At 42.0% G+C, this 21,686-nt stretch overlaps 3 protein-coding genes across 3 annotated transcripts; 2 read left to right on the top strand and 1 right to left on the bottom strand.

Annotated features, from left to right (window-relative positions):
* Positions 1-3,786: 3,786 nt before the first annotated feature.
* Positions 3,787-5,135, top strand: LOC107492876 (protein FAR1-RELATED SEQUENCE 5-like). Its single transcript, XM_016113934.1, has 2 exons — positions 3,787-3,818; positions 3,881-5,135. The coding sequence occupies exons 1-2, from the start codon at positions 3,787-3,789 to the stop codon at positions 5,133-5,135; spliced, it is 1,287 nt and encodes a 428-aa protein (XP_015969420.1).
* Positions 5,136-5,159: 24 nt separating this feature from the next.
* LOC107492868 (protein FAR1-RELATED SEQUENCE 5-like) lies at positions 5,160-7,586 on the top strand. Its single transcript, XM_016113920.1, has 4 exons — positions 5,160-6,398; positions 6,485-6,610; positions 6,829-6,960; positions 7,524-7,586. Exons 1-4 carry the CDS (start codon positions 5,160-5,162, stop codon positions 7,584-7,586), a joined length of 1,560 nt encoding a protein of 519 aa, XP_015969406.1.
* A 13-nt stretch (positions 7,587-7,599) lies between these two features.
* Positions 7,600-9,012, bottom strand: LOC107492861 (uncharacterized). Its single transcript, XM_016113914.1, has 5 exons — positions 8,950-9,012; positions 8,598-8,863; positions 8,423-8,519; positions 7,924-8,118; positions 7,600-7,821 (listed from the first exon to the last, which is right to left on the bottom strand). Exons 1-5 carry the CDS (start codon positions 9,010-9,012, stop codon positions 7,600-7,602), a joined length of 843 nt encoding a protein of 280 aa, XP_015969400.1.
* Positions 9,013-21,686: the final 12,674 nt, after the last annotated feature.

Below are 21,686 nucleotides of genomic sequence, written 5' to 3'. Positions count from 1 at the left end.
TCGAATTCAGAAACACCTGCGTCTATAATGAATCGAAAATATTATCAAAGCGAAACCATTGTATAATACTAAATGAATCGAACATTATTCATTATATAAATTCAAATCTACTTAATATACTAAAACTGGGTTTTCCCCCAACTACTAAAGGTGACGTGTCGATTTCTCATGCCTCCGTTTTCCCTCCAAAATGAATACTCAATATTTAATGCACTATTAAACTACTTATCAATTATCAATTAAAAATACTTTTAATAATTTTAATGATAATAATAATATCAATAATATTAATAATAATAATAAAAAATCTTTGTTACCCCATTCAGGTATATCAAATAATTTTTTTAAATTATTTTATAAAAAATATCTTTAATATAATTATATTGTAATTAATATTTAATGAATAATATATAATTATACTAATTTAGAAACATATCTTCATTATAATTGTATCAAATCAAAATTTAATACATTATTAAAAAATTATCTTAATAATAGGTAATTTAGATATTTATTTTTGTTTTACTAAAGTCTATATATAGTGTTTTCCTATGGTACATGAATCTAAATTTGAGAGTCAATTCATAATTTTATATTTAGTATTTTTTTTTTACTACTTCATAGAATAATAATGTATTCTTCGTTTTTTATTGAAGTTGATCCTTTTAAGGTACAATTTATAATTTTTATAATATTTTTCATATACTCATTCTATTATATTATTCTTTTGATAATTTTTTATTTGTTGTTACTCTAAGTTATTCTTATCGTCTAATGTTCCAGTTCGATTGTCTTTTGCCACAATCATTTACAATGCATCACATCCATGAAATACCTCATCGAGTTGTCTTCACTGATTCGGGTTCTAACTATATGGATGTAAGCGTTCAAAGAAGAGGCAATAGTCTCTACTTTATCGAAGGATGGTTGGATCTACTCACCTATTATGACCAACCCAATGGAATGTGGTTAAAGTTAGATTTCTTAGGAGAAGCTCGATTTTTGATTGAGCAATTGCATCCACGGAACTTTATAGGGCAAGTTCAAGTTTCATCCCCTCCATGCTTTTTACGTCTGCCTAAAAATCTTTGAAGTTGAACACATAATGAAATTGAATTCCCTCAATTTCAGTTCAGTTTTGTTAAATTCGTGACAAATTCAGATATGCAATTTTAACGATTGGTAATATATTTAAATTTTCTTAGTTTAAGTTGTTCATTATTAGAATAATTTTTTAATATATTTTGATTTTTTTTAGAAATTACCAGCTTTTTTTTGCATGCATGCAATGCCATTGAGGGGAATAAGAGTTAGTTTGGTTTCTCGGTGTGACAATTCTATATCTTGCCGCATTGTATGGATAGCGGATGATGAAGCTTATCTAACAAGAGGATGATTTGATTTTGTACGAATTCTAAATATTGAAACTTACGATGTTATTTCAGTTGGTTGTCGTTACAAGAATGATTCTATACTATACATGACTAAGGACTAGAATAAGTTCAATATTTTTTAGGTAATTTGGTTTTACTATTAGTATTTGATTAAATTATAATTATAGAATTTTAAATTATTGCCTCAATTTATATATTATGATTATTTTTTGTGGATTTGCTATTTTTAAATAATTTAATAAAATAAAGTAGTATCAGATATTATTAAGTTTATTTTTATCTTTTATTTTTTTATTTGTATTTTCATTATATTTGACAAAAAATGAACCTACACATATATTAAATCGTTGACCTAAAGAAAATTTATTTGCCAATAAAAACAGATTTTATTTATAATTGGAATAAAATTTATTTTCCAATAATCGATGGATAAAATTAAAATTACACCCGTGTCATATAATTATAATTGATTAATTGGTATAAAATGAAATTATACACGTGCCATGAGTAATAATCTAAATAATTATATCTTAACAAAAGAACTTTTAAGAAGGAGTCATGTATAGTAAATATGGTTGATGATTGTAAAACTGTATACTAACATTGATATAATATTATTTTAGGTATATATTTTGCAGGCATCAAAGAAAAGTGTTGAGTTATTTTTTAGTAGATTTAAATTATTCATTGTTTATTAGAGAATTTTGTGCATTAGAATTTTCTAATAATTTATTATTTATTTTGAGCTAATTTTGATATGTTCTTATTTGACAGTAAAACAACATATAAAAATTTGTTGGTGGGTCTAAGTATTATTAAGTTATTTATGGTCACATTGAGTATATATGGTTGATTTATTGAAGAAAGTAGATTACTAAAACCAATTACTAACTATTTAGAGTTAATATATTTAACACTAGTTTAAGAAAAAACAAATAATACATAACATGTTATATTTTTATTAATCAAATTATTATAATTTAAATTAATCTTAATAAAATAATTTAAAATTTTAATTTTAATTTTATCATGTGCATGGCACGGGTTAATACACTTGGAAATTACTGCACAATGAATGTGATATATAGAGAAGTTTTTGAGAGCCTATAATAAAAAGGTAATAACAAAATGTCTTACTAAATCTATTTATTTATTAAAATTTATTACTATCACTTAAAAAAATTTAGAAATTCTAGGAGCTAATAGATGAATTCTTATTGTACATTAATAGTTTGAGAATATTAAAATTATCATAAAAATTCGTATAATTTTATTCTCTTGACAAATAATTTTATAATTACGTTAATCATATAATTTTATATACAAACATTGATACAGTGTTGTTTCATGTATATATTTGCAGGTATCAAAGGATAGCATTGAATTGTTATTCAGTAGGTTTAAATTATTTATTGTTTATTACAAAACTTTCTTCATTAGGATTCTCTATTAATTTATTCTTCATTTTGAGCTAATTAAGAAAAGAAAAACAACGCATACAAGTTATTTTTTTATTAATTAAATTATTATAATTAAAATAAAATTTAACATAACAATTTAAAATTATAATTTCAATCTTATCACGTGCATAGCACGGGTGATTAAACTTGTTCAATTCAAAATGTTGGTTTTTGTTAGCAAAATATTAATATTATTGGTGATTACAATAATGAAAGAGAAAAAAAGAAGAAGAAAAATATGCGTGTGCGAAGAAGAACCTACGTGTACAAATTTAAAAGAAGAAGAAAAAGAAGGAGGAGTAAAAAAAAACAAAAAAATAGAAAAAGAAGACAAAGACAAAGAAGTTATGTTATTGAAATGCGTATGTAATGCACGGGGGCGGATTCGGTACGCGCTCCGTGTTAGCGCATCGAAATGCCAAAATCGTGTTTGGCGCACCGGTTAGCCAGTTAGTGCAAGAATATATATACTTGTTTTTGTTGGGTGTTTTTTATAATTTCGTATAAAATGGAGGGGTCAATTTTTCAATTTTTAAAATAAATACATCTAAGTTAATTCTACAATTAGTTGGATACTCGAGGTTAGTTAACAACTATTACTACGGCTAACTCCTCCTACAGCCCAGGTTCTCTTCCTCCCCTTCTCCTCCGTTGCAATTGCGCCGTCCCTCCCTATCTCCACCATCAAGAACGACTCAGTTAACTTCTTCTTTTCCCCTCACTCACCGACGGTGGCATCGGCGGCGTGTTGTTCCAGCAACTCATCCGACAAGATTCGGAGATTTTGAACCACGAAATGCTATTTTTCTTTGGGATTGAGAAATTATTCAGTGTTAACGATTCTGTTTAGGCGGATCGAAGCACACAATCAGCCTCACCACCTCTGACGACCACGGTACCTGATCTGCATTGTTGGTTGGCTTCGACAGTAGATGGCTTCACCGTCTCCATCAATGGAAAGAAGGTACCCGCTGCATTATGACCCTTGACTTGATTTACAAATTTCCCCCTTTTTCTTCGTCATAGGTCTGAAATTGTCTTTGAAGTACATCCCACAATTTTGCGTGTTTCGCTAAATTACCGCGTTGTTACTGTTTGGCACAGGGTTGCCGGTGATGAAGATACCACTTGGGGCGAAGCAGACCATGGAGTTGGATCGGTTGAGGGCGAAGGCTTTGCAGGGTTGGAATCATACGAGTACGATTTACAGGAAGATGAAACAAAAAATGACCATCCGGTTGAGGGCGAACGCTATGCAGGGATGGAGTCAGACGAGAACGACTTTCAGGAAGACGATACAGAACACGACCGTCATGCAGAGGCCGATGTCGACAATGGGGATGCGGTTGAATTGGAAGACGGTTTAGACGGCGCCAGAGGAATGTCTGAGAATTATGCGGAAGACGAGTTTTACGCCGTTGATTCCGCCGAGTCCATAGGTTGGATTGATTTTTTGAACCTGAGCGCGGAGGATGTTCTCCGGTTTAATTTCGCAGATGTTGACATTGCATTTGAGTTCTATCAGCAATATGCAAAGCACCATGGATTCGGCGCGAGACGTTCCAGAAGCGGAAAACGCGGCGAATTAAGGATACGGCAGGAGTTCGTGTGCCACCGACAAGGGTTCCAATCCCCGAAGTTCTACTCGATGCCTAACCGGCAAAAGAGGCCGAGGGCCGAGACACGGTGTGGATGCTCTGCAAGGATGTTACTCCGCATGGACGATGAATCAGGACGTTGGCACGTTGCGTTCTTTTCAGATGCGCATAACCACCACGTTCTTGAGTTGCGATTTTCTTCCATGCTCCCGGGCCATCGGAGGATGAGCGAAGCGGACATCCAGCAGATGAACGACATGCGCAAAGGGGGCATTGGCGTCTCCCGAATCCATGGTTTTATGGCGAGCCTGGCCGGCGGGTATCATAATGTCCCGTACACAACAAGGGACATGCACAATGTAAATGCGAAGCAACGAAGGGAGGGTGGCCTAGATGCGGAATCGTGCTTGAGGTATCTCCGAGAGTGCAAGGCAAATGATCCAGCACTGTACTACAAGGAAGTCGTTGACGGTGAGGGCGTGTTGCAACACTTGTTTTGTTGTGACGGCACCAGCCAAATTGATTACCAGGTGTTTGGAGACGTGGTTGCGTTTGATGCAACGTACAAGAAAAACGTTTACCTTTCACCTCTCGTAGTATTCTCCGGTGTGAATCACCATAACCAAACGGTTGTCTTTGCCACTGCACTGGTGGCAGACGAGAAAGAAGAGACCTATGTCTAGCTGCTTCAGCAGTTGCAAACTTCAATGAAAGGGAAGGCTCCCGTGTCCATAATAACCGATGGTGACAGGCAAATGAAGTCTGCGATCGAGCAAGTTTTTCCAGAGGCTCACCATCGACTCTGCGCTTGGCATCTACTCCGAAACGCCACGAGCAACATTGGAAAGCCAAAATTCACCAGGATGTTTAGGGATTGCATGCTCGGCGACTACGAGGTTGGAACATTTCAGAGAAAGTGGTTTGAGATGCTTGAGAAATTTGGAGTGGCCGATAAAAGATGGGTACAGGACATGTACGAGAGAAGGCACAGCTGGGCCACAGCACACATACGGGGAAAGTTCTTTACCGGATTTCGAACAACATCAAGGTGCGAGGGCTTGCACGCTGTGATATCACGGTATGTTAAGTCTCGATACAGCTACACTGAGTTTTTACGTCATTTCCGTCGATGCTTGATGTTCGTCCGCGCAAAGGAGGTGGAGGCCGATTTCGAGTGCGCAAAGGGTGACCCTGTTATGACCACCAACCTGAAACAGCTGGAGCGGAGTGCAGCCGACAACTACACTCGTGCGATATTCTATTTGTTTGTTCCCATTCTTGACAGGGCCTGTGTAATGAGGGTGGTTGACTCTGAAGACAACGGTTCCTATTTTATTCACACCGTCTCTCGATACGGCACTCCGGGGAAGGAGTGGCGTGTTGTTGCGACGTCTGATACGAGGGAGGTCCGATGCACGTGCATGAGAATGGAATGTTTCGGGGTCCCCTGCGAACATATAATTGCGGTGCTTGTTCTTAACAATGTTCATGAGATCCCGAGGTCTCTGATATTACCGAGATGGACCAAGGATGCAAAACTTGTGGCGGTGGAGTCGATGGGCGTGATTTGGGATTCTGTACAACTGACGCAACACTGGTGCCTGATGGATTGGTACCGGAAAGTGTGCAAGATTGCATGTCACAGCACCGAAAAGTTCCAGTTTGCAAGAGACATAGCTGTGCTGATGCTGAAGCACTTCGAGAACGAAGATGCAGGGAACAGCAGTTTTCAACAGGAGGGGCCACCTACGGAGGGTGGCAGACCCCCGGCGCGAAATCCACCCAGGCGCAATACAAAGGGTAACTGTGCTCATGGTGGAAAGAAGACCCAGCGATGTCGTTTGTGCCGGGAGGTGGGACACAACAGGACGACGTGTCCGGAGTGTCACACCATGGAACCATCCAGCTCAGTTGCAGAAGACATGGATTCGATGGACACTGACATGGTGGGTTGGTCGCTCTATAGACGATGTAGTTAAGTTTTCTGCTCTGTTAAATGGATCTAATAATCTGTTTTTTACATTGGTGTCAGGTCTATAATAACCTATCCGGCGATCTGTATGCGACCGCGGAGATTCCTTCGTTCAAATGCTCCGATAGTGACACGCATGCCGGGTTTGCTAATAGCGACTTCGCTGGGACCAAGACGTCCGGGCCAGTCATGTCTCTCGCCGATTGAGCAAAGGGGGCCGACAGTCGTCACCACCGTGTGTTGCAACGGCAGGTTGGTCGAACCCTTTGACGTTCTCCGGTAGGTTGTATCCGCACACCTAGTGTTGTCTGCATGTCAAATAGGTACAGAACCGTCTACATGTCGTCCACGTTAAAACAGTTTTTTGGTATGTTGGCTTTCCGTGGTATGTAAATGTTCTACAGATATCACCGTTTTTAACCGGGATTCAGGATGTGTATGGTTTAAGTGGTGTCATGCGAATAGCTGCAAATCGACTGTCAAAGCTGATGTATTATTATTCGGTTGTTGTCCACCGTTTTGTTGAACCGGACATGGTAGTTAGGGGCATTTTTACAGCCATTCTATGATCAGTGGATATTTTGTATGTATGGTAAGTAGATATTTTGTATGTAGTTGGTAGTAACGTTCAGTACATATTCAATCGCGACCTAGAAGTTCTTTGTAAGGGATCGTTGCTTGTGGATGTAATTTAAAACAGACGCTTAAAACAGCTGAAGTAAGGAGTACTAAATGAAGCACGGCAACAACTTCGAATCAATAAACAACCACGCACACTACTGATTAGCATTCTGAGGGTATTAACGCCTCAGTGGGATGTTTCAAAATTAAAAAATGCAAAGATACAAAATGCAGGTGAAGTGAATCGAATTACATTCAAGGTTCACAGCTTAAAATAACATTCAAACTTCAAAGGCACAAATTGACATACATTTCTAATATTGGCAGATCAGTCCGTTTGCAATGCTACGTGCACGTTAACGACAGAAACGATAATCGTGTTTATCATCCAAAACATAAGCTAATGAGGGGAAGGTAGAATTGTATTCCTGCGCCCCAATAACATATAGATTCAAGATACATGTGTATGGACATGCAGGTAGCACCACCGTACTTGACCGAGTTACTTGGATGGGGTTGGGGACGGTGGCTTGGGGTTTAGGGGACCGGAGTTCTCAATATACATGCAGCCGGTATTCTTGCGGTGCAAGCCGTTCGAAGACACAAACATGGCCGTGTCTTAGTTGGCATGCAGTTGCTAAGGCAGACCAGCCAATTCCAAAGCATCCGTTCGTCCTCCCGACGTAGTGCGTAAACCGAACGGTCCACGCGCCCCTGTCGTTGGTAATCGTAATTGGGCTATCCTCGCATACTCCCGGCAGAGGGGGGACATTCGGCTGGAAGTGAAGACATTTCTTTGGGTTAGATCAATAAAATAGTTGAGTAGAACAATAGGATATGAAATAGTTGCCCTTAAAAACAATTGTCGGCACACTTACGAGAAAATGGTTTGCCAGGCGGTGCATGATTGGAATTACAAAGAACGGATTGGTCGATCTGAACCCATCGCCTATGTGCCTTGACCTGGGGGCCGACGGATCGGTTATACAAGTGGAGTCCGTCCCGGGGCCGGCATGGGCCAAATAGTTGATTTCCATTGTGTGACCGTTGAAGAACATGACGTACATTGTGTTCTGAAGGGCGTGGTAACAGAACAGCACAAGCCACTGATCCCTTAGGCCATAGCGTGCCCGGACACCGTCCCATCATCCATGAAGCACGATCCTCCCATTAGGTTGCATATTCCACCCCACGCGATGACGATGTCCTGTAGGCGTGGTTAGGGTCAGTGGTCGCGGTAGGGACCGGCCATATTTCCGGGAGAACCGTAGCGGGAGCTTCTGTAGTGGATGGTGGAAAAAAAAAGGGTTAGAATGTGCCACAGATTGATGGATTGATGATTGCAGGTGGTAAAGGAATTGAAATTGGGTTCTATACCAGTGTATCAGGGTCGTTCACCGGGATTATCGCGAAGAACTGGACTGCATAGTTGCCATGTGCGGGTATTGCCGGAAGACTTCCGTTTCTCAAGTTTCTGGTGGAACATAAAACAGCATAAAACAAACGAGTTAGCCGAGTGCATACCAATAACCCGCTAGAATGATATTGTTACCTTCCGTAGTTGATCTCGAAGTATGTTGTGTCGTGGATGGCCGCACAGAAAAACTTGGGTTGGTGATACGATAGCAGCATTGAGTCACCGATTTGTAGGTGGTAGTGTTCGTAAAAGGCTCGCCAGCCTCCGGTGAAAACGACTTGATGCGGATGCTCCTCCTCCACAAACCACGAGATGCTCCACGACTGACCGTTTGTTGTGATTACCTGGACGGGGTTGCTCATGTTATCCCGTACAACGTTGGAGAAGGCCACCGGCAATCTCTGCAGGAGCAAAAAATCGATAATGATGTGGGCTTGCATGCGGGCCTTTGGGTTATGTGAGTAGAACAGAAAAAGTGAAAACTTACAAATTGATTCTCCATGTTGGGGATTATGAATCTGAAGAAGCGACAATCAGCGAGCGGCGGCATGGTGACACCTCGTGTGCGATTTATTTGATGGTTTTGGGTTCTTTACTGGCGGAAGCTGTTGAGTATCCAACAATGGCTTCCCTTCTTCGAAAAGTATGCGATTCTTTATTTTTTGGGTAACGTACAAACCTGCACGCGTTAAACAGGCGAAACAACTCCCGCCGATTAAAGATTTTTTTTTAATAAATAACTGTTAAACCTGATTAGAGTGGACTTTAATGGGTCATTAATATAGTTGCACTTACCAATGGCAATTACCGGATTTCAAAAAAAAATCGATAACCACCGAATGAGCACAGTATTTAAATTTAGGCCTAATGTAGTGTTATCATTCATTCCATTGCGTGGGTCAGTGAGTAATGACTTCGTATTGTCAGCCTGGACTTGGTGATGGATGGATGGATTGATGTATTAGAACAACGCAGATAATTACGATATTTTTTTCTTTTTGTATATTTAGCGTTTCTAATTTTAACATTTGCTTCTGTGTTGGTGTTGGTCCGGAGAAACCGAGTCGGGTCAAAACCCAGATCCCGTACTCGTCCAACGACCCGACATCAAATAACATAAAGGGCCCAACATAAGTATACAATAACAGTAGAGGCTCATAAAATTAAAAAGAAGTATGGCCCATGATATAAACAGTCCACGAAGACTGTCCGTCAATTGCAGAATGCCGAACAATGTCACATAACATAACCGTTTTCAATGCATCCAAGAACCAAAAAAAGTTGTGGTGCATGAGTTAACCAAAAAAAAAATGTTGTATTCCGCCACTTCAGTCGTTTCTTACTCACGCACTCCCTTCTTGGCGGCCGACTTAGCAAGCAATGCACCACTTTTCTCGTTGCATCTTCCCGTTAGCAGTGCAATTGCCATTTTTATCCTGATCTTCTCTTCGTCCAGCTACAATGGTCAATACCGCGTTTATTAGAGACACACAGTGCGATTGCATTTTACCTGTTTGCATGCGTTTACTTACAATTGGCAACACCGCGTACGTGAACCTGCGTCCCATTGCCATCCACTGCATGACCCAAATGCCAGAGTCTGTACTGCTGCTGTTTTTGGGCACTCCCGGTGCGGACATGATTTCCATACTGGCAAACTCTGGGGCGGCCTTAGAGCGTAAGTTTTTATACCCGTCAGTTGCAACAATTCCATCCAGGGCAGTCAGCTGGCACACATTCAAAAACATAAAACAGATTAGCGTATTCGGATAGGACGATGATCTTACTTATGTTCGTCGCGTACCATGCATTGTATGACACGTCTCCTTCTTGCCTTTGATTCTTTAGTCGCATTAGTGTCAAATTGATAGACTTGCTTGTCCGACAGGTCAACCACGGCCAAGAACCAGTGCTTCTCATAGTCTTCTTCTACTGCTGGCATATAGACCTGCGATGGATAGAAAAAGCCGAAAACCATCAGAGACTCAAAATTCAGTCTGACCATGACCAGAACTTGCGTACAAGAATCTTATTGGTCGGTAGCTTACAATGCGCAGGTCTTCCGTCGGGTGCATGTGTTCTTCCCCGTATCGCTGTGCCAAAATTCCAGGGTGGACGCCCTCCATTACATCGGACTGGTTACTCAGGGAGTATTCAGAGGTTGAAACAAGTCATCGTCATATGTTAACGGTACAAGGTTCGTGTAATAACAGTTAACGTTAAATCATAGTTATGCATTAAAATAAAGTGCGGAAGTTTGTTTTGGTCGTACCGCAAAATTCGGGTGCAAGCACCACACGGATCGAGGGTGATCTCCATCGGTTTGTCCCTCCGATGCAACCATGATCGTGATCATCTCCATTATCTGCAAGTCAAATCCGACAAAATAAAAAATCGGACTTCAGATGGAAGTAATAAACCCGGGTCAGTGGAAATAAATCCATTAATTCGAAGAGGGTACGATCGATTGCTACGTGCCTTCTGGGTTGGTTGCCGTCCGTCTAACAGGGATCCCATGTCAGAACGAGTTGCATGCTGCGACCCGATGCGTACAACGATCTTCCTGCGGTCAACAAATGGAAGATGTTACACCGTGAGGGCAATTTTAACTGCCTTCCGGCACTAACGACGCCGCACGGCATATTCAGCCGGTGATGTTCAGATACAACACCCACGTTGGGTCAGAGTCATGGTCGTAGACGTAGCTACAGATGTCCATCGCGTGCTGAGAGATGGGCCATGCGTTGGTGGTGTTTGTTCCCTTCTTGGTCAGGTTTGAGGGGGTCGTCGCGGAATATGCTTGTAGGTGTCGGCTGTCCGTCTGTGGCTGCTTTCAGGCTTCGATGAGCTCTCGTCGGACGACGTCATTGTGTTAAAGGGAAAACTGCCTTTTATGTTTTGTGTTGGCTGCAGTCCATTGCGTCCTGTCGGGTTGTCTGCATTGTTGGTCCGTTTGGAGGATATAGTCCGTCGGTTACCCCCGTATAGCTTTTCCTTAAATCGATTGAAGAAGTTTGTAGCCATGCCACCCTTCGTGTTATTTTCGTCGAGGTGAGTATTTGACCTGCACATCTTTGGGTACATGGCCCGTTTCGGATCCTCGTCTTCATCGTAAACAGACATTTGGACGTCTCCGCCGCTGCTTATTATCGACGACTGATGATGTCTCTTCTTCATCGTTCCTGGAAACATCACCTGTCTACGGTTGGGAATGGAGGTGCGTGACATCGGGTTCTGCACGTGTACCCTTTTGGCCACAGGTTGTCTCTGCTTCTCGATCTGGTTTCCATCCGACGTTGCCTTGACTTTATCCGCATGTTCCTTTGGCCTCTGGGCGTCAGGCTCTCTGAGACCGCCCACCAACAACCGAATCGACACCAATTCCGATTCGACCCTGTCTATTCGGCGTTGCGCGCTCTTCATTTGAAAATCGTAACAGATCTGTCAGTTGGTTGGATTTACATATTCAGTTAGAGCAGAAAGTGAGACGAGTGTTACCAACCTTTGTGTTCTCCAGCACCTCCGTCATTATTTCCAGCAACGCGTCGTTCAGAGTGGCGTCGTTGGGGCCCGGTGTTTTGTGCTCCTCCTAGCATTGGGTGCTTGTTAGTTCGTTCGGGTATACTACTAAGTCATGAAGAATCGGGAGTAGAATAATCATAACTACCAGAAATAAATAAATAAATAAACAAAAAATGGTTGATGCACCGCAACCGTACCTGGGCCGTCTCATGGTTGAAGTTGTTGGATGCAGCGGGTGTCCCATTCTCTGCCATTGTTGGTTGCAGTATCGGTCGTCGGCGTCCGATGAGTTGGTTCGCGTTGGTTGTGCGTGGATATGGTTGTGTTTTGAGACCGTTTGATTTGTGAAGATATTTGACTAGGGTAGGTGTTGGCCGGTCAAAAAAGTTGGGTCTGCAAACACCTTTCTTGGAGTCTGAAGAAGGTCAGCTCCATCCAGGCAGGATGCATCACATGCGTTTAGAATTGCACCGGTTTGGCAACCACGGGTGCCGTCCAATATTCAATCCCTTGCAAAATCCTTCCTAAGATAGCAAAAGGTGACCTGCCATAGCATGAGGGGGCATGAGGTCAGTTTTGCTATACACTTCTTTAGTTTTGCTACAGCGTAGCGCTCAGACGCGCAGTTGTGCATCATGATGGGTACGTCAATCACGTCATATCGAACAACGTAAATGCCCCTTAAATACGGAAACATATAAAACAACTTATTAATCAATATCCTTTAACTACAACGAATAGCAAGAGATTACTTGACAGTAAGATAATTACATATCAATTAGTATTTTCGAAGTTTTTCATGTACAAAGATTATGACATGCAAAGAAAACGGGTCACATATTTAATGTTGATGGTTTGGATCGTCAGCTAACAACTACATGGTTTAAGATGTATCGGGCCCGCGGTTGGGGGCTATAATCGACCGTTCCGTGCCAAGTTGGCGTCACATGTGTCAGTGAACAAGAAGGCCGTTGGGATGCGAACACATTATGGCATCAGCAGAGAGGTGAGTATGAAACCTCGTTGCGCAAGGCTATTTCAAACGCCAGTGTTTTACTCCCCTCGTGAACTATTGAACACACAATGCAGGGATCCTCTTCCATAAGCTCGTCCTCCGTCGATGCACCGACGCCTCGATGTCACTGTGGCGTGAGATCGCCAATCAGAACCGCTTGGAAATGTGACTATCCGGGCAGAAGATTTTATGGATGTTCTGGGTACGGAACCAGCAGGAAATGCTCGTTCTTTCAGTGGTACGATCCAGAGCCCCCACCTCGTTACTCCGACGTCATTCGCAGGTTTCTAGAAGCGAACGAGGGCATTAGAAGCGAGAACACGGAGTTGAAGAAGACAAGACAGGAACTCCTAGACGAGCTGCGTTCTTTGCAACATACTTTGGACGAAACAAGGGCAGATCTGGAGGCCGCCATTTCAGCATCCACGGCCATGGAAGACAACATGCTTGCGAGTGTCGCGACGACGAGGAGGCGAGGTGTTCTGATCACCGTGCTGATATCCGTGATCATTTTGTTGGTTTTTTACCGGTGAATATCGCTTGATGAGAATTTTTATCTGTTATTTAATTTTTTTTTCTTGGTATTCACGACTGGAAAACATGAGTAGTTCAATGGATTTGCCTAGACGTAATTGGTGCGTGGATTTGACTGCACTGGTACTATCTTTTCAATCTAATAAGATAATTTTCATTTCGCATATTCATTCTACCAAGTATAATAAAACATGATACACATAAATCCATTTGAAAAACATATTTTAAGCATGGCCGGAATACAAAGAACGATACAAGTGGTCCACATTTATTCGCGACGGATTTACGCACCAAGTGCCTACCGCTTATGTGATCGAATCACAATAGCGGCCGCTCTACTAGGGAACTAGACAACCCACTCCCACAGTTATAACGCGGTGAAGGTTCATGTCACTCGGCCACTCACCATTGAATGCGTTGACTCTGTGTCGGTTAAGTAAATTAATCTGAACCAACGAAATCTCCGTCAGAAAATCGCCGCTAGCACCTCTTGCCCGTTTGTGGTTGTTTTCGCGCACTGTGATCATGCGATCACCGATGATCGTCATAGGATTCCATGGAACGCCGTATTGACCGGCAACTCTTCGCTTCATGAACGGGACGACGCACATGGATTCCAAGTCAATCTTGCACCATATGGTCGATAGTCCTCGGTGCGGGGATCGTTCATAGCCGACGAGGTGTGGGATGCCGTCGAGCACACGCAGTGCCTGCACGTGCTGAGTTAAGTTACGGTTTATCCTTATCTTGCTCAGAATAAATGTGTCCGCATCCAGCACTACCACATGCGTTGCAGTCGTCAAACCACGTCCACCCCAGTTTACCCACACGGCCTTACCAAGGTGAAAAGCTGAGCCCTCGTCAAGGTGAGTTAGACGTTGATCATTTATGTACGCATGTTTCCACCTTCCTTCTGCCGAATTGAAAACATTGCAGTGCAAAAACCTGTCTAGGACGTGCCTCTTTGACATATGGACGACGCAGTAATTGTCAGTTCTAGCCCGGTATCCAAACGCGTATCCGATGACGGCTTGTTTAAGCAGTTTGTCGGCCGGATCGTCGAGTTGACGAGCGATTCGCATCAGCGGGTTCCATAACAGGAGCCTCAAATCAGGACCATTCGTGCTATACAAGACGCAGATCACACTGCAATCGGAGCCGATAACATTCCACCATCCGCGTGGACCCAGTTGTTCTGGCATTGGCGCGGCTACTCTTCCTCCGCCTACACAGTCCACAATGCAAAAAGCCTGGGTTGAACCGTACCTCTCCGGGTCACCAATCTGGAGCAACACATTACGGTATTTTCCAACGTTTGTGAGCGTGTTGTCTTTCATAAATCTCTCGGAAGACAGTCGGACACGCTAGGTTGTGCTTGCGGTTCTGCATCTCGCCGCCGTCTTCGGATCAGTTCGAGTGAAAATCTCCATCAAGAGATCGTCTGGAAGGATCTGCTCCCCCATATCAGCCATCGTTTCCGGAAATTGATTTTCCATATTCAAGTTGCTTTTCTTTTCCTACTTATTTTTTTTTCTTTCAAATCCGTGTGTTACACTAGCGACAACAATGGCCATCGAGTAGATGGAAGCGTATATTATACAGTTTCCACATTTGTTGTATTATATAGTTGTTGAGCGCGTTGCGTTGGGCAACGTGGTTATTCTGACTATCTTGTTCCGCGGGCCGTCTGGAGCAGTCACTCGCATCACATCAAGAGACGTCAAATCCCGTTACATAAAATAAAAAATTAAACATCGTTTTTCAAGAAATATCGTGATATTATGTGACAGTAAATTAGGTTTATTCGAATTTCAAAGAAGAGGAAATGGAAGAGTCTTGCCACAATACCGAGGTAAGCTTTTTTAAATTTTTTGTCCCGCGGATCTGGGTCAGCACACCGCCCCGAACCAACTCAATATCAGTGGTCCGGCTGAATCCATTAAAGTTCCCGCACCCGCTCCAGATGAGGCCCGGCTGTGAACCATATGTTTGCTCGTCGTCCTCCTACACGCTGCTGTCGCTCCTTCGGCTCACCTTGGTTTGATGCATCATAAGAGGAGGATTTGGGAGTTGATGGGTGGGGCTGTCTGATCTGGATAGTATTAACGGCTTATCCAATGAAGGAAATAATGAACACATGCAGGAATTTTGTTGGTTTTGTTGTTATACTGCCATGTGTTCAATCGAAGAGACACTTCTTGCAGCTTTTAATGCAAAAATTACGAGGGTGTAATTAAAGTATGTAATTAAAGTCTACTACGTGAGTTATTATTTCAAAAATGTAGGCTTATTAATGAACATTAGATGCGGTTCTAGTTTTGGATTAGATTATGCTTTGTATTTTATTTATCTTAATTTAATTTTTAAAAAATATTTACTGTACTTAATAATTTGACAATAACGACAAACTTAAATTTATATATAACAAGCATATTTATATATAATTTACAAATTTCATACAGGATTAATTTCTTCTCATTATATATATGTTTTTAAAATTTTTTCAGTTAAAATTTATAGTCTTTAATTAACAAATCTAAATATTTGATAATTTAACTAATTTTATATTGATTAGTTGTTCTTGCTTACATCACTAACATTTACTATTGTTATTATTACATGTCATTTTAATATGTCATTCAATATAAATAGTGTATCAAGTTAATAAGCCAATGTAAAATTACTTAGGGTTTAGGGTTTATGGTTTAGGGTTCAGGGTTCAGGTGTAGGGTTTATGGTTTATGGTTGAGGGTTTAGGTTTTAGGGTGCAGGGCTTAGGGTTTAGGTTTTGGGGTTATGGGATTTAGGATTTATGGATTAGGGTTTAGTATTTAGGGTTTAGGGTTTAGGGTTTAGGGTTTAGGCTTTCTGGTGTATGGTTTAGGGTTTATGGTTTAGGGTGTAGGGTTTAGGGTTTAGGGTTTAGGGTTTACGTTTTAGGGTTTACGGTTTAGGGTTTAGGGTTTATGGTTGATGGTTTATGGTTTAGGGTTTAGGGTGTTGGGTTTAGGATAAAGGGTTTAGGGTTTATGGTTTATAGTTTAGGGTTTAGGGTGCATGGTGCAGGGTTTAGGGTTTAGGGTTCAGGGTTCAGGGTTCAGGGTTTAGTGTTTATGGTTTAGGGCTGAGGGTTTAGGGTTTAGGGTTTAGGGTTTAGGGTGCAGGGTTTAGGGTTTATGGTTTATTGGTTATGGTTTATTGGTTATGGTTTATGGTTTAGGATGTTGGGTTTAGGGTTTATGGTTTAGGGTTTACAGTTTATGGTTTATAGTTTAGGGTTTAGGGTTTAGGGTTTATGGTTTATAGGCTAGGGGCTTAGGGTTTAGGATTTATGGAGTAGGGTTTAGTATTGAGGGTTTATGGTTTAGGGTTTAGGGTTGAGGGTTTAGGGTTTAGGGTTTATAGTGTTTAGGGTTTATGGTTTAGGGTTTACGGGGTTAGGGTTCAGGGTTCAGTGTTTAGGGTTTATGGTTTAGGGATGAAGGGTTTAGGGTTTAGGGTTTAGGGTTTATGGTTTATGGTTTAGGGTTCAGGGTTTATAGTTTAGGGTTTAGGGTTTAGGGTGTAGGGTTTAGGGTTTAGGGTTCAGGATTCAGGGTTTAGGGTTTAGGGTTAAGGGTTTATGGTTTAGGGTTTAGGTTTTAGGGTGCAGGGTTTAGGGTTTAGGGTTTACGGGGTTATGGTTCAGTGTTCAGGGTTTAGGGTTTATGGTTTAGGGCTGATGGTTTAGGGTTTAGGGTTTAGGGTTTAGGGCTTAGGGTTTAGGTTTTAGGGTTATGGGATTTAGGATTTATGGATTAGGGTTTAGTATTGAGGGTTTAGGGTTTAGGGTTTAGGGTTTATGGTTTAGGGTTTAGGGTTTAGGGATTAGGGTTTAGGGTTTAGGGTTCAGGGTTTAGGGTTTAGGGTTCAGGGTTTAGGGGTTAGGGTTTAGGGTTTAGGGTTTACGGTTTAGGGTTTAGGGTTTAGGGTTTAGGGGTTAGGATTTATGGATTAGGGTTTAGTATTGAGGGTTTATGGTTTAGGGTTTATGGCTTATGGTTTAGGGTTTATTGTGTTTAGGGTTAAGGGTTAGGGTTTAGGGTTTAGGGTTTAGGGTTTAGGGTTTAGGGTTTAGGGTTTACATCTCATGTTTTAGGGTTTAGGGTTTAGGTTTTAGGGCTGAGGGTTTAGGGTTTAGAGTTTATGTTGCACCGACTTTAACTTTTTCGTCTACTAAAAAGGACACATATTCATCAAATCTTCAATCGAAAATTATATCCAACGGTCGGTTTCCAAGACTTCGCTGGAAAGTCCACCTAAACGTAAACCCTGTGCTTCATGCTTAAAAAATAACGTAACCAGATTGGTTGGCAATGGTGGTCATAACCGGGAGAGAACTAAATGCTACTAATCCGCGCACGATACTGGAAAGCAACCTCCGCCACTCATTTCGTCGTGATGCCCCCGAGGCGAAACTTTATGACGCGCTGACCTACAGCATGGGTAGCTGCAGACGAGCAGGTGTATATGTCAATTCGGGGTATGGGACAATACGCTTTCTGTAGATATTTATGCTTTAAACAACAATGGTACAACTTTGGACAAAAGGTTAATACGTACGCTGGGAAGGGAACCGGAAGGAAGCGAATGTATTAGCCATTTTGGCTTTGTCCCATCTCCCAACGAATGCCTTTTGACGGTTTACTTATGTAGGAAATTCAGCATTACGCCCATCGCATATATAGCGCGCAGTCCCATGCCTCTACGAAATAATGAATTAAAATAATGATGGTGAGGGGGGTCGGGAAGGCATGGTGTGACTTAGCGCCTGATTGAAGGCCAGTCGATAGTTTTGGATTGATTTGACCGCGGTGGTCACAGCATAAGTGATTGCATAAGGAAGTTTTATAGTATAGTGTCACTCAAAACTTTCACTTTTGGATACGGAACACACCATAAAACGAGCCCAAATAACAACGTACCATATGAGTGAAAGATTTGTCGCGAGTTTGACAATTACAACAGATAGCCGTGACTCCATCCACAACACCCGAGTACCGTTAACATAGAGGCATCACATTCCGTAAACGGAGGATAAAGCCGTAGGCATTTGCAAGTTCCTTCGCATTTAAAATAAACCCACCTCCCGTGCTAAACGATCAGTATTCGAAACACCAAAAAAATAAAAAACAAAAAAAAAACAAACACAATGGGCGACGGTGAAGCACGCTCCGACGGTGACACAAACAGCAGGTTAGACAGGTTTCATTTATGACTTTTAGAATACAACAAAACGCACTACGTTGCATATGCATGGTAGACGAATATTCGCATTAACAACCACGTACGGGGTACATGCAGGGACGTATGCGAAGAGGTCCACGACGCAAATACAATTGAGCAGTCGCAGCCCCGGCAAGCGTGTGAGGTAAATCTTCTGATCAGGTGTACTTCACACATTCTTTAAACAAATAACTGATTTGATATTGTCTTTTTTTTTTTTAATCTGTAGGTCCCCGGTGGACCGAAAGCTGCCTTGGAAAACACAGCCGAAGCTCTCCAGCCGGATGATGTTAATGCAGTCAAAGGTGACCAGATCCAGTCGGAAGAGGACTGGTCGTTTCCGAAGATCGGTCTCATCGTCAGAGACTTGATGAGGGGCTTCGTGGAAAAGGTTCTGGTTAGGTTTCACTCATAGGCCATGTATGTAACGTGTCATGTAGGTGTCCCTCATACTAAACCGGTTTTGCTTATTCTCCGATAGAAGGATCTTGAGAAGGAGACCGACAACGCAGCTGCGGCAATCTCCGACAAAACCATCGTGTTGTTGGATTCCGACGGGAAGACGGATGAACAGTCAACCCCGCAGTCCATGAAAGTTGCATCTGGCATCGCTAGTAGAACGCCTATTGTCCCAGATCCGCCTGAGAATAGTACTCCACCCCTTTCAGGAACGGACAGCATCATGAGAAAGCTGTTTCGCACACCACCATCGGCAACAAGGAACGCCAAACGGCGACGTTCCGGTGATGGAACTGACAGTTCTATGCGACCTGGTTCCAGCAGGGAAAAGTCTGCCCATTCAACGAGCAAGAAGGTAACTAATCGGTAGGTTTGTTTATCGAAAACTGCGCTAACCTACTGACGTTTGACAAACATGTGTCGTAGATGAGGTTCAAGATCACACCCGCCATGGACTTTAACAACCGACAGTCGGCCTTATTCGCGTACGTCTTCGACGAAAACCTTGATCCATGGTAAAACCCGACTAACGTTTTCTTTAAACCTGCTTATCGCGGTTATATTAAATCGTTAACACTTTCCTCTGACTATAGCGAGGAACTTGTCCGTATTGGAGTCAAGTCCGCGGACAGGGTTGATTTACACAGCTTACTACCGGGAAATGACGTTGATGACAAGGTATGGCACCTGTTTATGCTTGTTTTGAGTAGGAAAAACACATATATGGTGTTGCGACACATCGTCGGGGTTTTTTGTTTATTTTATATTTTTGGCTATTCTTCGTTGCCAGATCATCCACCTGGTTGCCATGACTATGACCGGTGCTGAGATACTTGCCACGTCACCCGCGTACTGGTGCTTACCACCGTCTGTCTCGGTAAGTATGTCCTGATCTGGCGTTGGTACACGTATAGAACATAACTTATTTAATACGTCAGCGTTGTCTGTGTAGGATGATATATTGCACGGGGAGACGACAGAATTAATGCTCAACCGTTACATGGAGAACTGGATGCGGCCATCCAGATTCCTAGAACTTGTCTGTTAAAGGACAACTTTTGGTTCATCGTAAACTAAACCAGGAACAAGTGTCTTCAGTGGATTAACTATACGTGTTTATCCTGTGCAGATTTATGTCCCCATGCAGGACGCGCTGGGCCACTGGTTTTTGATGCTCGTGTCTCTGAAAGACAAGGCAATTTACAACCTTGATTCATCACCGAACCAGTTCGAGACGCCTCACCGGGAAGACCGGATTCGGAAAACGGTTAAGTACAACTTTGATTGTAGTCTTTACTTTTAATTTGCCATACTAGCATAGCATGCAACACGGCGTGCATAAAAGCGTTCTGATTAATATTCCGCGGTCCGTGCAGGCAAGGGTGTTGTACAACGTCACACAAGCTGTTTACGAGAAGCAATTTATGCCCTCACCAAGCAACTTCGGAGATTTCCCGATAAGGAGCCCCATAGGGATACCTAATTGTGGTCAGAGGTACGTTAACCGCAAATAAAACATGCATGTATCATAGTGATGATTTTCACATGTTTTCCATAATACGTACTGACGGTTACTGTCTATTCGTCGGATCAACATTCAGCATGAACTCAGGGATATGGGTCATTGGGTGGCTCAACATGGGGGACAAATTCAACCCGATCATGGACGGGATTGTAAGTACGCTCAAATAAAAATGGTAGATTACGGAATTTAAATTATAGGGTCACAATAAAACCGATCGTTAACCATGTTGCAGTTACGGGAGAACGAGATCAGGGCAACAACAGCGGTGAACCTGACCAGCACACCATTCAACAAACTCCGGGACCGTGTATTGGGCAAGGCAGAGTTATGGAGGATGAAAACAAAGTAGAGCACTTAAGTGGACCGGCTGGTATTGCATTGTCGACATGGATCAACCAGCTGTGACGCTTATGCCCCCATGCCACAGGTAGTATTACGTTGCTTTCTTCTTTAGTCTTGTATTAGGGTACGCTGCGACCAGCTGTGGCGATTCAAGGTTATGTTACTCGCAAATTAAGACTTTATGTGTTTACGGAATTTCAAGGTTGTGTTTACACCTATTGCAATTTCAACGAATGATTTTCTTTAATTATATTTTTACATATGAATGCGATGATGATTAGCTAGCGTATATTTTACTTACATTTAATTTTAACGCTCCAAGCCGGCTACTAAATACGCACCAGCGCGTAACGACAAATCTAATAAATGCCATCAATTAACAATGTTATTTGTATTTACAATGCAAGTTCGTAGAATCCATTTTCCTTTTTATTTTTTTGGAAAACTTATGTGGATTTTTGCCAACGAAATGATGCGTCGGTTAAGTCGACTGTCCGAGCGAATTGGATTACATCCTGTGAAGTATATACACTAGCAAGCCCCAGTCCAAGCGAGAGTTTTA

The sequence above is a fragment of the Arachis duranensis genome, chromosome 1 (assembly GCF_000817695.3).
Source record: "Arachis duranensis cultivar V14167 chromosome 1, aradu.V14167.gnm2.J7QH, whole genome shotgun sequence".
NCBI classification, from domain to species: Eukaryota; Viridiplantae; Streptophyta; class Magnoliopsida; order Fabales; family Fabaceae; genus Arachis; species Arachis duranensis.
Note: the sequence above shows the minus strand (reverse complement) of the source record. Positions and strands in the feature narration are given on the sequence as shown.

Excerpts from the sequence above, each read along its gene's own strand:
- LOC107492861 (XM_016113914.1), bottom strand. The coding sequence starts at position 9,012 with ATGCCGCCGCTCGCTGATTGTCGCTTCTTCAGATTCATAATCCCCAAC. Across the intron at positions 8,119-8,422 it reads TGAACGACCCTGATACACTG|AACACAATGTACGTCATGTT; the intron begins GTATAGAACCCA and ends CACGCCCTTCAG. Across the intron at positions 7,822-7,923 it reads GCCTGGCAAACCATTTTCTC|CCGAATGTCCCCCCTCTGCC; the intron begins GTAAGTGTGCCG and ends CTTCACTTCCAG.
- LOC107492876 (XM_016113934.1), top strand. The coding sequence starts at position 3,787 with ATGGCTTCACCGTCTCCATCAATGGAAAGAAG. Across the intron at positions 3,819-3,880 it reads TCTCCATCAATGGAAAGAAG|GTCTGAAATTGTCTTTGAAG; the intron begins GTACCCGCTGCA and ends TCTTCGTCATAG.
- LOC107492868 (XM_016113920.1), top strand. The coding sequence starts at position 5,160 with ATGAAAGGGAAGGCTCCCGTGTCCATAATAACCGATGGTGACAGGCAA. Across the intron at positions 6,399-6,484 it reads ATTCGATGGACACTGACATG|GTCTATAATAACCTATCCGG; the intron begins GTGGGTTGGTCG and ends CATTGGTGTCAG. Across the intron at positions 6,611-6,828 it reads GGACCAAGACGTCCGGGCCA|ATATCACCGTTTTTAACCGG; the intron begins GTCATGTCTCTC and ends AATGTTCTACAG.